Source organism: Nannospalax galili, unplaced genomic scaffold (assembly GCF_000622305.1).
Source record: "Nannospalax galili isolate Female #2095 unplaced genomic scaffold, S.galili_v1.0 scaffold69, whole genome shotgun sequence".
In the NCBI taxonomy this organism is placed as follows: Eukaryota; Metazoa; Chordata; class Mammalia; order Rodentia; family Spalacidae; genus Nannospalax; species Nannospalax galili.
Genome location: NW_008360297.1, coordinates 70,712 through 86,732, shown reverse-complemented (window position 1 = coordinate 86,732; position 16,021 = coordinate 70,712). Strand labels below are relative to the sequence as shown.

Below are 16,021 nucleotides of genomic sequence, written 5' to 3'. Positions count from 1 at the left end.
AAATGGGGTAATTTGTATCTTCTAGATTAGCTCATGAGATCCTGGTGGGTAGGTAGGACTGTCCTTCAGTCATTTGGAGATGTCTTCATCCCAAGAAGGAGCTGTACAGCAAATGATTCTTGAAACTTGCTCTGTGACAGGTCCTCGGCTCCACTGGGGCTTATAATGAGTGAAATGTCATGACTGTGGTCCGCATTTCTAAAGAACGAAACCTGAGTCCAACTGGAAAGAATCATGCCCAGATATGTTTCACAAAGCTCACTCTAACAGCTGTACAGTAGTGGACTATTGGGGGAGGTGGGGGGGGCTGATTCAGGGCTCACTGCACACATATGCATATGAAAAAAATACTTCCTCAACATAGTGAGCTGCCCTCATGTACTCTATTCATATACAACCCCAGGAGTTGACACAAGTGACAAAGTCAGGTAACTTCTGGCTGCTATAAAAGGATCCTAGTCCCTCTCAGAGGTGTGATTCTTGCTCTCTGAGAATTTTTCCATTGTGTATTCTGTTCATAGTGCCTTGGGACTCTTGTTGAGAGGCCCTGCCCAGAGCTGTAAAAGAGTTAATGCTCCTATTTATTTATTTATTTATTTATTTATTTATTTATTTATTTAATTTATTTATTTATCTGTGTGCGCAGTGTATTTATATGTTCATGTGGGTGTGTGCATGTCTGTGGGAGTGTGTATATGTGTATGTACATGTGGAAGTCAGGGGTCAACTTCAAGTATATTTTTAAATCCCTCTTCACAAGCTCACTAATTTGGTTAGGCTACTGGCCAGTGAGGTCCAGGGACCCGCCTCTCTCCATTCCCTACAGCACTGAGCAGCCCCACCACTTTTTACAAAAATGATTTATTTTATGAGTGTTTTGCCTGCATGGATGTAAGTGCACTTGCTTTGTTGGTTTCCTTGGAAATGGAATTACTGATGGGTCTTAGCTGCCTTGGAGGTGCTGGGAATAGAACCTAGGTCCCTTTGCCAGAGCAGCCAATGCTCTTAACTGCTGAGCCATCTCTCTAGCCCCAAGCAGCCTCATCTTTAAATGTCCATCTTGCCTTTGCCCTTCATGATGCTGGACATTTTTCCTCATTTTTATAAACCTCTGCTTTCAATGAAGTTCTCTTACATTTGGGACTCGAAGGCTTTTAACGGGAGGGCAGGTGTAGAGGGGTTGTGCCTTCTAGCTTAGCAGATGATTATTTCCTGTTGTTCAGCTCCTCTCTAAACCTTCATTAGTTGGTTCTAGAGCAGGTGAAGTGAGTCTTCTGGAATGGTAAACAGTTGAGGCAGCAATAGCGGCTGCATAGAGACCAGAGGCTGCAGCCTGCTTTGTTCCATCATTGGGTTACAGGATGGCTCAGTTCCCTAACAACCAGAGAAGGAGCTATTGCAAAGTACCCATTCTCCAGAATAGAGGGTGTCTTGCTGAACACAGACACTTTCCTAAAGCCTCAAAGGAAGTCATTTCTCATTAAGTGCCTCCTGGGGCTCTTACATAACCCTCAGCTTTCTCTCTTCTCACCCATCAGAGCTGCCTTCTCTCTTTTTTTTTAATGTATGTGGTATATTTCTTCTGTGCTTCTTCCTTAATGTCTGTCCTTGAATGACTCTGAAAGGTAAGAAAGACTTTGCCTGCTTTCTGCCCATTGACAAAAGAGCAAAGGTCACTTTAGGTCTCACTGCTAAGAGGCTGAAATAAGGGGCTGCCTAGAATATCCACTAAGTTCACAGTCTTGTATCATTTTCCTGCAGCAGAACTCCGCTGGGTGTGTGTGATGTGGGGAGGCAATAGGTGATTTTGGTCCACACACATATGTTGTATCATAGACCACTGAAGGGTGCTCAGTGTTTACATGACCTGAACCTGAGGCTGTGATGTTTATAGTATGTGAATGTAACAGCTCACTTCCTGAATCGCAACTACTTCAAAGGCAAAAGTCCCTAATTTTAAACAAGTAGTGGGGACTGTGGCACCGTGAGCTTTCTTAATACAGGATGACGCTTGCATGACCTTTAGTAATATGAAGGTGATTTTGACACACCTCATTTGTCACTGCTTTCCTTGAGGCTGACAGTGGAAAGTGTACAGTGAGCGCAGGCTAACTCCGGGTGCAGAAACTACCAGTACAACTGAGAACTGTGAGGAGTGGTCTGACAATCTAGAAAACACATCCTTTCTACTTCTCCACAGAATTAATTTACATCAGTTAAATAACAGATACATTTCTCAGAATTTCTATACAAAGTGCTAAGGATTAATTACTCAGCTTTTCTTAGGCATGTCATAGTGATCTTAAATTTTTTTAAATTAATTTATTTAATTATTTCTGTGCGTGTGTGTATGCATGCATGTGCATGTCTCCACACACTGTGGAGGTCAGAGGACAACTTGCTGGAGTCAGTTCTCTCCTTTTACCATGTGGGTTCTGGGGATGGAACTCAGGTTGTCAGGCTTGACAGCAAACACTTTCACCCACTGTATCTCACAGGCCCCTCATAGTGATCTTACAACATGCACATATGCCACTGCTTGTGCGTCTTGTTATACATTCTTAATCATGTGATATTTTATATAACTTTGGGGGTTTTCATGTGTACAGAATTGGATCAATCACAATCTGAGGTCGCTGACATTTGTAGTACGTCATGCGGTGGCTATTTATTTAGACAGCTTTTAATTCAATAAGCACCTGTAAACTCACCAACCTAAAACAATAACTGACTGTAACACAGTTGGCACACGGCCACATCCCCATCTCCTCCTTGCTTCTTCCTCTCTGTACCCCACTCCTTTGCTTTCCTTTTTCTGTCACTACATTGCATTTACTTGTAGTCCAATAAGATATATGTCGGTTTTGTTCCTATTTAATGAAGAATCCTTGAAATTTACTTTTGCACTTCTCTTTAGCATTTCTATAGTTCAACCATTTTGACTGCTGTAGGTTTCGTTGTGTAGATATGTCACCATTTATTTTCCGTTCCTTTTGATGGGCATTTGGGCCACTTCCCAGTTTTGTCATTGTGAACAGTTCAGCTATGAGCATGCCCCTTCTTTCACATGTTCCTTCTTGTTTATGTACAAGAGTGGAATTGCTGCATCACAAGCCATGGTAAATGTTCAGCCGCCGAGGTAATGGTGCTCAGAGTTCTATACAAACCTCCCAAGCATGGATACGTACTTGGATAATTCACATTGCTCAAACTGACATTTGCTACAATGAAACGATAAAAGCAACACTTTCTATTTGGTATTTCAGCCTGAAAAAGTTATAATAGAGAGTGCATTCTTCCAGCAATATAACATTACATAAGTATACGCAAAGTATCTTAGATCATGGCAGAACTAGAACCACTCTCACAAGCTCAGACAAACCAAAACAATACCACTGCGGTAGAAATGGTACTTTGATTGGGACAGTGATATCCAATGTACAGGGAAAGACTTTTGTTTTCAGCTTAAAAATATTGCCTTTATTCAGAATCATAAGGAATTTTAAAATCTTAGCATTATGAAAGTTTAAAAAAATATAGCACTCAGTGCAGTGAAATACTACATTTAATTATTTTTCAAAGACTTAAGGCAGATTTCTCACAGTTTACATGTGAGAAATTAGCATGATCCAAACTCAACTATCCATTTCTCATATCTTTCAATGTCTGCAGCCTATACTGACTTAGAAATCCTTTTTAAAACCATTTCAAAATCCTCCATAGTAAACAGTATAAAATGTTAAGTTTATGTTGTGGGTACTGATACCTCAATATACACCATGCACTGTCCTAAATGAGCAGTGGTGGGGATCTGAGTCCTCATGTATGGATAGGAGGACTTTCTTGGTGAAAAAGCTCTCATGGTACATTGTCTTTAACTGGGAAATACATAAGTGTGTATAAATATCTACAGATTTGTCTATAGAGATTCCATATATGTATATGTTATCAGCAGCTTCTTAATAATCATTGGCAGAGACTTTTCTGAGATTCTCAAGGTTCTCTCAGCAAATGTTGCCATCCTCTGAGCTATATCCAGTTTTTTAACAATGGTTTTTCCTGTTCAGAAATTGCTTCATTTATCTCTAGAAACACACACACACACACACACACACACACACACACGTGTCAAAAAAAAATTTTTTTAATTAGAGTGTGAAACCACTAGAATTGAATATCATTAGCTAGTTACCATTCTGAATTCTGGCCAAAGGAACCCACAAGCAATTGGAAGCTCTTACCTTCACATAAAGCTGCTGGAACTCCTCGAGATTCAGCCTCCCACTTGGACAGTCCTTGAGGAACCCCTTGTACCACTGCTTGAGCTCATGTTCATTGAACTCGGTGCTCTTCACCAGGTCTTCCATGACTTCAGGAGCCAGTTTGCTGTTCTGTTTCCCCATTCTGCCTGCAGAAAAGCACACCAATGTAGTTAACACTGTAGCTGTGATCATGTTAATTTTGACCAAACCTAAGGTGTGAGGGTCTCCTGGTTGGAACTCATTTCAGCCTATCTGATCATGGTCTCCTCTGGCCTACATCCTTCCTTTTGGGGCTTTAGATCAGACAGGAGCAGGAAAGCCCTTTGGGACAGTACCAAGAGCTGTGTAGATCACCATCCCTAACATATGTCCATTGTCACATTACATTGACTCTCAAGTGGAAGCCAGGCATCCATCAGTCTTTTGCTATTCATATCAAGTATATGTAAACTCTTTTGCTTCTCCTTCTGTGATTATGATTCTCTAGCACGTGATGCTCAGGTATCTAATTCTATATTTTTATTAGATGGGCTTATTTACAAGAACAGAAAGAGGAGTTTATAGCCAAATGTTTAAAAAGTGACGTGGAAAACCTGATCATCTATCACAGGGTATCTTGGATGGCCCAGTTCCAAAGTTGTGGTTTTTTCTTTTTTCAAATGAAAACAGTTCATTTTCGTTAATGACATTAATTCTTTCCAGCTCTTGTCTTCAAACATTTTTTAGGAGACTGTCTCCTAAGAAAAGTTTGACTTTTTCTAGAGATTGGTTAGTGAAGTTTCATTGACATAAGAGTCCATTTTGTTCTTTTTACTCCTAGTAAGTTATAATAATAGTGCATAAGGTGATGTCATCTACATGAATTATGTACAAATTTGTATGGCCAAAGACAGAACACAGGGTATGATGACAGGGTAGATATAGATTCTGCTGATGTTTCATGTATTATATGTGTTACAGAAATATTAATTATTGCCCTTTTCAATTTTTTCATAAATAAATTAGTAGATGTACTAAAATCTAGCCTTAATGTGATGGCTATTAAAGAAATAAATTAAAATAGTTGTATTACTAGAAAATTAAGATTTGAAAATCCTTTTAATGTTGTTTTAGAATAATAATAATAAAATAATTAAAATGTAGCCAATAAGCCATAGATTGACCTAAAAACTCATGAAATTCTGAGGAATCACCATGATGTGAAAAGTACCAGAAGATCTTTAAAATCTAGTCAGAAGAAAGTGAATTAGGTTTTGAAGAATCTACCCAAGTGGACCCCGTGATTCCAAGAGCTCTAAGCAGGTCTATACTTGCAACAGTCCTGAGAAGAAAATGGCATCTCCTATTTCATCGCTGTTATTATTTTAATCTTCTCCTAAAACTGATCCCACACCCTTTGTCAGTACCTGCCTTGACATTGAAGAGTTTTTTCACTGCAATGAAATCAAACCATGCTTCTTACTTCCAGGAACGCTGCCACCTTGGCACTCATTCCAGGGAGCACTCAGCATATTCACATGATACTATCAGGATGACCAGCTATTTCAAAAGCTCCTCTGTTTGACAAAAGACTGGAGATAAAAAACTCTGCCCTTTCTCATGGAGTGTCTTTACTTACTTTTGCTCTTAATTTCAGTTCAAAGTCTCTTATTAGCAACTGTCTCTTAATTACAAGTTACTGTGGGATTCCTCAGCTGGATGTGGAAATCAAGTGGGTGCTCAGGTGTGAAATTTAATTAATGTGGGTAAGAAAACTGTAATTCATTGCTATCCTGGTGATCAAAAGGTAGACACCAAAGCTTTCAGGCTGTTGCTTCGTTCTTTTTGGTAGAAGAACATCAACGTTCATTATCAATTAGAATCCCACCTAAGAATAACCCGCGCTGAATGTGCAATGCTGGTTTAGCAAAGGCCCTAGATGGAGCACTTCGCACATCCTAACAGAGAGCAGAGAAGTTCCCTGAGTACTTTGGTGACTTGTACAAGATTACACAACTAAAGAATGCAGAGCTGGAGTTTGAAACTAGATTTACAAGACTCCAATGCATCAGCAGAGACAGACAGGGGGACGAAAGCATCTTGGGGTAAGGAAGAGGAGGAGCAAAAATGGGAAGGTCAGAAATGTCTGAGTCAGATCCAAGAAGGGATAGAAGAAGGGTTAGAAGGATCGGTTACTTTGCTACACTGACTGACTTGATTAGAGAAAGGTAGTTTACCAAAACCACATGCTTGGAAGTGAATTTGTATTTATTAATTAATCATGAGAAATGGATGAAAGGTTATTGAAAGCCCCTCCAAATATCCTTAGGAATTTAACAGTGTATCAGTTTAAGAAAACTTCCATTCTCCATGGATCATTTGTGGTGCCTTGACTTGTTCCTGCTGACTAGGAGAGAATGATCTCTTATATACACAAAGGGCATTGTTAGGGATATGAGTCATAATTCTGGAGAACCAAACGCATAACTTCATGCCTTTTGTTTATCATCACAGCCAATGCTATTGCTCAGGTGTGCCTGGGAGGGTGGATCATGCACAGTATCAAGTTCTGGCCTGTGGCATTAGTGTTGCCACTGCTCTCGCCAGGCCTTACCTCTTCCTTAGCCCCTGGCTCTATCCTACCTGCCACACTGTGTGGCTGCACAAATCAAGTTTTGAACACAAACTTTGCCATTGAATCTGCTCTGTCAAACCTCAGCACTCCTCCTTGGTCTCCAGCACACATTCCACCTCCTTAGCACAGCACACACCCTGCCTGTTGGTGACATCACGACATTTTCTGCTAGTCTGTCTTTTCACTTTGTATTCCATCAAAAGTGAACGTTACAGGTCCCAGAACTTGCATGCTGCACATACTTCTATGTTTTTAGAATGATATCCATCTTTGTCTTGGCCAACTTCTCCCCCTTCCTTCAACTACCCTCAGCTCTCACCCCACCTGCTCCACAAGACCTTCATGGCCCTTCATGGCACACTGAGCCTCTTGTCCTCCATCTCTCCCTGCTCTTGTTAAAGCTTCCAAGATCATTATTTACTTCTCTACTGGACTGCATATTTATATTTGTTTTTGAGAGAGAGAGAGAGAGAGAGAGAGAGAGAGAGAGGACTGTCTTTGCATCCTTGGTAATTTGCATTGGATGTTCAACAAATTCTTTTTGAGAGAAGAGTAAATGAGGACGACTGACATATTTGGTATATTTTTTTCTCCAGGAAAATCAGTCTCATCATCTCTGTGTGAAGAGAACTGATAGAGTCCTAAGTTTAAATATGAAATCCATCCACGGGTGGCAGGAGTGTTTTGCTTAACTGTGTGGAAAATAGCCGGTCCTCCTAGAGATGGGCCACTTGTCTGTTCTCATTCCTTAATTTGGAACACTTTAAGGCAGAGTCTATGTCTTTTACTTCGGTATCCTTAGTGACTGGTATAAAGATGGTGCTTAGTTTGATAAATGAATGGGTGCGAATAGATTGATGCTCCTAACTTACGAGCTTTTCCTTCTGGGTTGCAGTGATACAAGCCAAGTAATATTTCATATTATGGACTCAGGAGGGCAGAAAGGGTAGAAATGATGGTAATTTTTATAATATTCCCAAGCAGAGGTCTCATGACGCATGGTGAGGAGGTGCATGCCACCTCTGACTCCCACTCACTCTGCAATCTTAGGAAAGTTCTTCTTCCCTCTTACTTACTTTCTCCCCTTAAAAGAAAAGAGAAAGTTGGGCCAGATGATCTTTTAAGCCCTTCTGATCCCATCATTCACTGATTTGCTGCTCAAATTTTCTAACTATGAAAATATGAGTCATAGACTTCAGACTGGCTTGCCTGAGCATGTGTTCACTCTTGATTTTTACCTGAGAACCCATCAGCACTTGAGCATTTGTGTTATTCAAGAAGGGAGAGGACAGAAACCAGAGTGTTTTATTTTTAAGCTGGTGTTCCAGGAAATAAGGTAAAACCCAGCCCTACCCAAGATCAAAAGAACTCAGTGCTTAAGCTGCAGCAGGGCCAGGCCCAGAAGGAATAGGCTGTGGTGGGCATAAGAACTCAGTAAGGATGGGGCCCTTGAAAAAGAAAGCCTAGGATCACATGACTGCAAATGGCACTCAGAATCGATGGGGTTTTATGTATTATCTTGTAGCCCCAGCTGTCCTCAAACTCACTATGTAGACCAGGCTGACCTTGAACTCACAGAGATCTGCCTGCCTTTGCCTCCCAAGTGTTGGTACTACAGGCATGCGCCACCACGCCCCACTTTTATGTGTTATCTTACACAAAAGGTTTGTGTAACAGTATCCACCCATGTAACAATGCTGTCTGAAACTAACAATCATTACTCACTTTTTTACTGATAGTGCTTTGAAGGTCAGAGAGGCTAAGTGAATTGACATGCTCAACTACCTGGTTCTGCCTCAAGGTTTGCTCGTTTCCTATCCAGCATGTCCAGATAGCAGATTCTAGAGCAGAAGAGGCAGAACAGGTCTTTGGAGACACTCCGGGGAGCTTCCTGTACGAAAGAAAGCTTATAGCTTATTCCTACCCCCAGGAAGCACCCATGTACATATTTTCTCCATAGCCCCTTTGGGGTATTGGAGAGGATTACAATAAAATACATGTGTGAGTGTGTGTGTAGTACATGCAGTGTGTGCATTGAGCTTATTTCTAGCCCAGCCTATTCTAGTTAGTGTATGCAGCTTCCCAAGGCATCCCAGGGCCTGTTGAGTACCATGAGGCACACAGAGCTGCACAGCCAGCTCCACCCAGGTAAGCTGGCAATCAGCCCGACTGAATCTTTATGAGATTCATTGACAGCCTGGCTGGCTGAGATGGAGCAGTCCAACTACATGTGCAGACACACAGCAGCATAAATACAATGGGAAACAAGCTTGGACACCAGCCCAGAGCAGCAAAAGAAGGACTTTGGGGCACAGGCCTCAGACTTCTGAAATGCCTGCAACACTCACTAGGGGGAAGAAGGCTTGGATGGAAGCCAGGTTGGTCCTTGTGTGGAATTACCCAGGTCAGCCTCAGATAAATTAATTCTTCTCTCTGGCCCTAGGCTCCCTGTCTGTACATTGAAATAACTGGAAGAGACTGGTCTTGCTAGGCTTCAGTTGCTTCCTGGCATGCCCTTTTGTTCCTTGACACCTGTCTAAACCTTCTGTCCTTCAAGGCTTGGCCCAGTCCTGCCTTCTTGACATGATTCTACTGGCTTTCACTACTCCACCCTTCTTTTTGTACTTAACGTCACGGTTTTGTGTCTCTAGTGATGGGAAGCATTATGAACAGAAGCAGGCAGAAACCCTCAGAGCAACTCAGCTTAGTAGGTACTCCTAAACATACTCTGTTGAAAATGGTCTGCTCTGGGATGCAAAGGGAAAACTTAGTCCCAGCCTTGAAGGACTCAGAAAACATTCATATGTCTTAAATTCAAGGCACAAGGAAGTGAGTGCTCACAGCAGAAAGCTATGGTGACACATGATAGACAGAGAAACAAATTCCTACCAGTCAGGCAGCCTTACTTGTGACTGGTCCCTAGGTGAAAACTCTTCCAAACCAATCTGAATACAAGAATTCCTGCTCCTTCCCCAACAGCTACTTTAGTGGGAGTCTCCCTGGAGAGGGAAATCTGAAATTTGCATCCCAGATGAGGAGAAGCCTCAGTCAGCTTGTGGTATACCACTATAAGTCATGAAGGGAGGCACAGTGTTTGGTCTAAGCAGAGAACACTCAAGCAGCTCACAAGTTCTCTCTGACTCCTCACTCTCCCCATCTGCTATCCCTGATACAGGCTCCAGATCTTGCATTGGCAACTGGTATTAAGAATTTAGATACCACATAACTAGGAAAGACTAAAACTGAAGAGATCTGCCACTGGGCTCCTCTGGTACAAGCCCTGTAGTTATAGGCTGAAGGGTTTGAGACTCAGGAAGGTGACAGTCTCTTAGCTCACAAGGGCAGTGGATGGCAGAGCTATGATGAGATGCCTGTGATCCTGAGCCAGTTTGTCTCTGACCCCTGACCCCCGCAACGTGCTGCCCTCAAGCCAAAGGCTCAAAGCTTGTAACGAACCGGACATGTTTATCTCTGTGCAAGAAGGTTCAAACAGCCCTATCACCATTCATTCCTCTAGGGTCCTATAAACAAGTGATTCTAGGTTACAAGTTTCCAGAGACTATTCACCCTAAAGCTAGGTCTCAAAGTTGCCTAGAATCATTGTGTGATGATTTCCTTCTGAATAAAGGCGACTATCTGACACCTTGGCAATTTCTACTTTTCTTTTTCCTCTTCCCAGAGCCAAGAACTCACAAGGCCCTAGTAGCGTGTCTCAGGGGACAGTGAAGCTGTTGATGGCAGGCTGGCATTTCAGTACTGTCTGGGAACCAAAGTAGCTTCAGGGAAGAGGAGTCCTTTCTCACAGGATTCTCTGATGCCATTGTTTCAGACCTGTACCTCGTGGGATTACAGCTGAGGTTCTGGCCCACAAGCTTGAAATAGGCAGTAGGGTTTGGGCTTCATCCTTGGGGATGCAAGATAAAAGGTAAAAGTACATATTTGATCTATAATAAATGAGGAAAAGCTCTTTGATGGCCACGGTGGTGGTGCTGTTCAGGCAAGCCCAAGAGGTCTGCTCAGGGAAGTGTCATGAATACATGAAGGTGAAAGCAGAAGTAGGCCCCAGGGATCAGCCATCCAAATGCCTGTTTTCTAGTTGGACACCTGGGGAGGCCAGGGCACTTATGCCAGGGAACACAGGGATTTAGTAACAGAGCTTAGTGGTGTCCTCAGCAGGAGGCTTGTAGGTTGCTTCTGTGCTTTGATCCTGGGGCACTGAGGTTGACAGAATTTCCCTTGCAGAGCTGTGAAGAGCCAGTGCATGTGCTTGGGTATGTAAAGAAGTGTCCCCTGTTAGGCCTGCCTCCGTTGCTTTCCACCAAGTTCCCACCTGAGTGGTCCCTATGTAGGCCACACTGAAATCCTGAAGTGGTCCTGGGGTTTTGAAGGAATGGCATATCCCTAACTCCAGGCGGTGAGTGGACTTACCAGGTGTTCCCAAGATAACCCCACTAGGTAACTTGGAGTCTAGGTGCTCAGAGACTGATTTGCAAAGGGTCCTGTGATGGCTAATCCTGGGTGTGAACTTGACTGGATCTGAGAGGGACCTTCTTGATTGGATCATTTGAAGCTGGAAGACCCACTCTAAATGTGGGCGTTGCCTTCTGATGGCAGCTGTTTAAAAGGCCATGGCTTTTTGCAGCTTGCCTTCTCTTTCCCCCGTGAATTTGTCCTACTGCGGCAACCAACTCATTGGATTCTAAAAGCCTGAAGACTAGCAGATCTCCTGGAATCCATCAGGCATCCAGCACCAGATTGAGACTGCACCAGATTGGGACCAGATTGGGACCAGTCCAGCCTTGCAGACTGAGCTAGCCGGTAAGCAGTGTTCCTCCATTGCCTGTGTTCCAGCTCCTGATTCCAGGTTCTTGACCTGAGCTCCTACCTTGGGCTCCCTGATGAACTGTGACCTGAAAGATGTAAGCCAAATAAACCCTTTCCTCCCCAAGTTGGTATTGGTCAGCGTTTTGTCACAGCAATAAAGAAACAAGCTAGAACATGCCGTTAGGTCAGATCAGCCTCTGTGGGTCAGACTACCCTGCCTTCTTCCTGTTTTCTAAAGCATGGGGAGCATATCTCAGTGATCTCAGACATGTGACTCAGGCCATACTTGTCACAGTATATGATGTTGGGAAAGTTTCTTCTCAGTTATTTTGTGCCTTGTTTCCCTTTTTTTCTATCAGGACTCAATGTCTTTTACACATTCAATTAAACTGAGTATAATGAGAGAAAACTATGTGCTAGAATCAGGTGTGGGTTGGAATCATGTTCCTGCTAAATACACATAGAAGACTTTTGTTGAGTTACTTAAGTCAATAGGACCTGGGCTCCTCTCCTTCCTCAAATGGAAATGATGGCAATCTGCTCATGGGGCTGTTATGAGAGTAACTGAGATAACATGTTCACTTCTTTCCAGTAGTACCTTACAAGAAGCAGGTGTTCACCCACAGTAGCTATTACTAACCTCATCACAGGACCCAGCCACTGGGCTGCTCCAGAAGATGGAGAAATGATGCTTCAAGATTTTAACTAAGAGAAGAAGCATCAGCCTTCTTGGCCTGGCTTGGTTTGCCTGAACAGAAGTATATAAATCTAGGGGCAGGGGAATTCTAAACTATTTTGTTGACTCTGTGTTATGGTTTGAATATGAAATATTCCCCATGTGCTCAGGTGTTTGAATACTTAGTCTTCACCTGGTGGGCTGTTTGTGAGGTTGTGGAGCCTTAGGGACTATGACCTAGGTAGCCAAAGAAAGTTTCTGGAGATGAGCATTGACAGTGATGTGATTCTGGCCCAAACTCTGCTTCCTGATCTGCTCAGATGTAACAAGCTGTACCACCAGCTCCCACCATAATGGATCAACCCACTCTAATCATCATGTTTTTCCTACCATGATGGACTGACTAGTCACACTCTCTGAACAATGAACCAAATAAATCCTTCCTTTCTTAAGTTACTTCTGTCACAGTGATAGTAGTGGTTAGTTTTTAACTGTTAGCTTGCCACAACCTAGAATCACCTGGGAAAAGAGGTGATTTTCTAGAGCAGATGGGTCTGTGGGAACATCTGTGGGGTGTTGTCCTGATTTTCAATTGTTGTAGGAAGACCCAGCCCAGGGTGGACAGCACCATTCCCTAGGCAGGGGGTCTTGAGCAGTGTAAGAAAAGAGAAAGCTAGCTGAGAGCAACAAGCAGTTAAGGCTGCATGCATTGATGTTCTGCTCTTGACTGTGGATGTGTTGCTGGAGCGCCTGCTTTGACTTCTTCACAGTAGTGGACTGTGACCTGGAACTGAAAGCCACATAAACCTGTGCTTCCCTAAGTTGCTTTTTATCAGGTATCTTTCACAGCAATATAAATGAAACTAAGACAGTGACCTAAATGGAACAAATTCATTTAGCTTCTCTCAAGTAAAAGTGCTTCCTATGTGACCCAGCAGAGGAAGGTTACTTAAGGATCCCACAGCCCAGGTGAAGTATCATCCATTGAGCGAAGGAGATTTCCATCTAGTTCTTGGCTCATCCATTGAACGGAAGTGTGAGTCGATTAATAGCTGGTAACGTTTCATGTGGGACTGATTTAAACAGCCATCCATTCTTCTGCACCCTGCACCTTATTTTTATTTCCCTGTGCATCCTTCCATTCTATGTATTTCTGAGAACGAGCTTCTACAAAAGGACACAGGCTGTCTTTGGCACTGCCAGAACCTCACTTGGTTCTGTGAGGTAACAGAGGAAATGCTTTCATTAATAATCACAGTCTTCTGCCCAACAGATTGTGTTCTGGGCTGTGCTGCCAAGTCCCAGTGGGGAGGGACCATGGCCCTTATCTCAGAACAGCAGGGAACTGCTGAGAGAGGAGCAGACCAAGACTGCCCCCCCCATCATGGTGCTGAGCCTTGAGCACTGGAATTGCTGCCCTCTCGTTGCTCTCATAGTGAAGCCTGGGATATAGGAGGGGCCAGAAACATCTCCACATGTTTACAGTAATAACTAAGTCACAACCCCCTCATCTTCAGAATTTTGGCCACTGTATTTTCATAGTACTATTGAGAGACGTTTGTACTCAAATGTTTCTAAGCTGTTATTGCTACAGTAATTCTAAAATTATACTTTAACTCATACACCTGGGGGAGATTGTTTCGTTTTGTTTTTTGGTCGACTTGGAATTTATTATGTAGACCAGGTTAGCCGTGAACTCATGGGTGATTCTCTTGTCTCTGCCTCTTGAGTGCTGGGATTATAAACATAAGCCACCATGTCTGGCCATCTGGATCTTAAGATAATTTTGAAATTCTCATACAAAGAAGTCTTTATATAAGCAAATTTTCTACTTAAAAGAAATGTGATGTTGAAAACCAATCAATTTATTTCCTTCCTCCTCTCTCTCTTCCTTGCTTTCTCACTTTCTTTCTTTCTTTCTTGCTGTCTTGCACCCAAGTTGGCCTTGAACTTGTTGTATAGCTGAGGGTAACCTTGAACTACTGATTGTCCTTTGATCCACCTTCTAAGTGCTGGGATTGCAGGCATGCACCATCACACCCAGTTTATGTGGAACTGGGGATAAAAGCCAGGGCTTTCAGAATGATACACAATCACTCTATCAACTGAGCTACATCCACAGCCCCAATTCATTCATTTCTTCAATAAACTTTTACTCAGTAGTATTATTCTACTCTTCCCCAATCTATCTCCAGGTATTTTCTGAGCACTAGATAATATACCCATTTGCCTGCTAGACATGTCTATCATTGTATCCTATATAACTGCACTAAACTTAACCTATTATCCACATGTGAACCACATCAAACTCAACTAATTATCTAAATGTGAGCTATAGCCATATCAAACATGACACCCAACCGTTCTCTTCCCCTTCAAATCTCCTTTCTCCCTTAGTGCCTGTCTGGGTAAGCAGTCTTGCCATCTGCTGGGGTCCCATGTAAAAGCCTATTCTTTTGGACCTCTCTGTTCTCATGTTTCTGTGCCTCCTCAGTTGCCAAGGTATTTGGTACACTCTGCTTCTTAACTCAACCCTATCTACTTCTCTCTGCTGCCACTACCTTGGTTTAGGTCATTATTTTCTCTTGCTTTGATGGTGACAATAGCCTCCTGATTGTATCCTTGGCTAGTCTTACCGTCCCAAACTCCACCTTCCACATTAAAGCTCGAGTAGTCTTTGTAAAACACAGAGCTCAGTCATATTACTGCCCTGTGTCAACACTCCAATAGTCTCTCACCATCCTTATTCTGCAATCCAACCCTTGAAAGACTTTCCAGACCTGCTCTTGGGCTCATCATGCTCCTGAAGCCTCTCCTCCTTCTTCCTCCCCCTGGTTTCTAGAACTCTTCAGTCTCCTTGGTCCCCATGTTCCCACCTGATGTCTCAGCTCTCCTCAGCATGTCCAACCTCACCAACTGTTTCTTGTGTTCCTTTTGCTCTGAGGTATTTTCAGTAAGTAGCTCTACCTTGTGTTTCTAGTGCTCTACTCATATTTTGAGTCATAGATGAGGCATTTTGTCATCAATGAGTTCATTGTCTGGCTTCTGATTTTTGTACCCTGAACACACCATCCTTACATCTCCCATCACAATAGTATCTGTCACACGTGTCCTGCCTCTCAAGACTGGGAGGTCAGAGTGATTGTTTTGGCTACCCAGAGTTGAGTTCAAGAGCCCACCACTGAACAGGTACCCAGGACTGTTGTTGTCAGGGCTACTACGTAAGCCCTACTATCAACAGTTAAACATACCAGTTCTGTGATAAGAGAGAAGCTATGAAATAAAGATGGCTATGCTAAGTGCCATTATTGAAAGACAAGCAAAATCTTTGTGTGTGTGTGTGTGTGAAAGAGACAGAACACATCAACACAACAAAATTCTTAGTGATTCAGCAACAAAGCTTCTTCAGATACTGAAAGATTGAGTGGAGAATATTTTATAAAGTGGCCTCTCAAAATTATCTCAAGGAAAAAGTCACACAGGTCTGCAAAGAATATATACAAGAAGTTTACTCCAGCATTGTTCAAAATGATTTCTTTTTCTGATGGAGGAGGGCTTTATGTAAGCGAGGCAGTAACTCTATCACTGAGCTATATCTCTATCTAAGTGATTTAAAATACCATTTTAAGAATCAACCAGTCTTGA

General features: G+C 42.6%; 1 protein-coding gene across 1 annotated transcript in view; it reads right to left on the bottom strand.

Moving 5' to 3' along the window:
* Positions 1-16,021, bottom strand: part of Vsnl1 (visinin like 1) — a 124,014-nt gene that overhangs the window by 66,795 nt on the left and 41,198 nt on the right. Inside the window, exon 2 of the mRNA XM_008824184.2 lies at positions 4,242-4,408. Coding sequence (XP_008822406.1) covers positions 4,242-4,403 — 162 coding nt within the window. The 5' untranslated portion in view covers positions 4,404-4,408. The remainder of the gene's footprint in view (positions 1-4,241; positions 4,409-16,021) is intronic.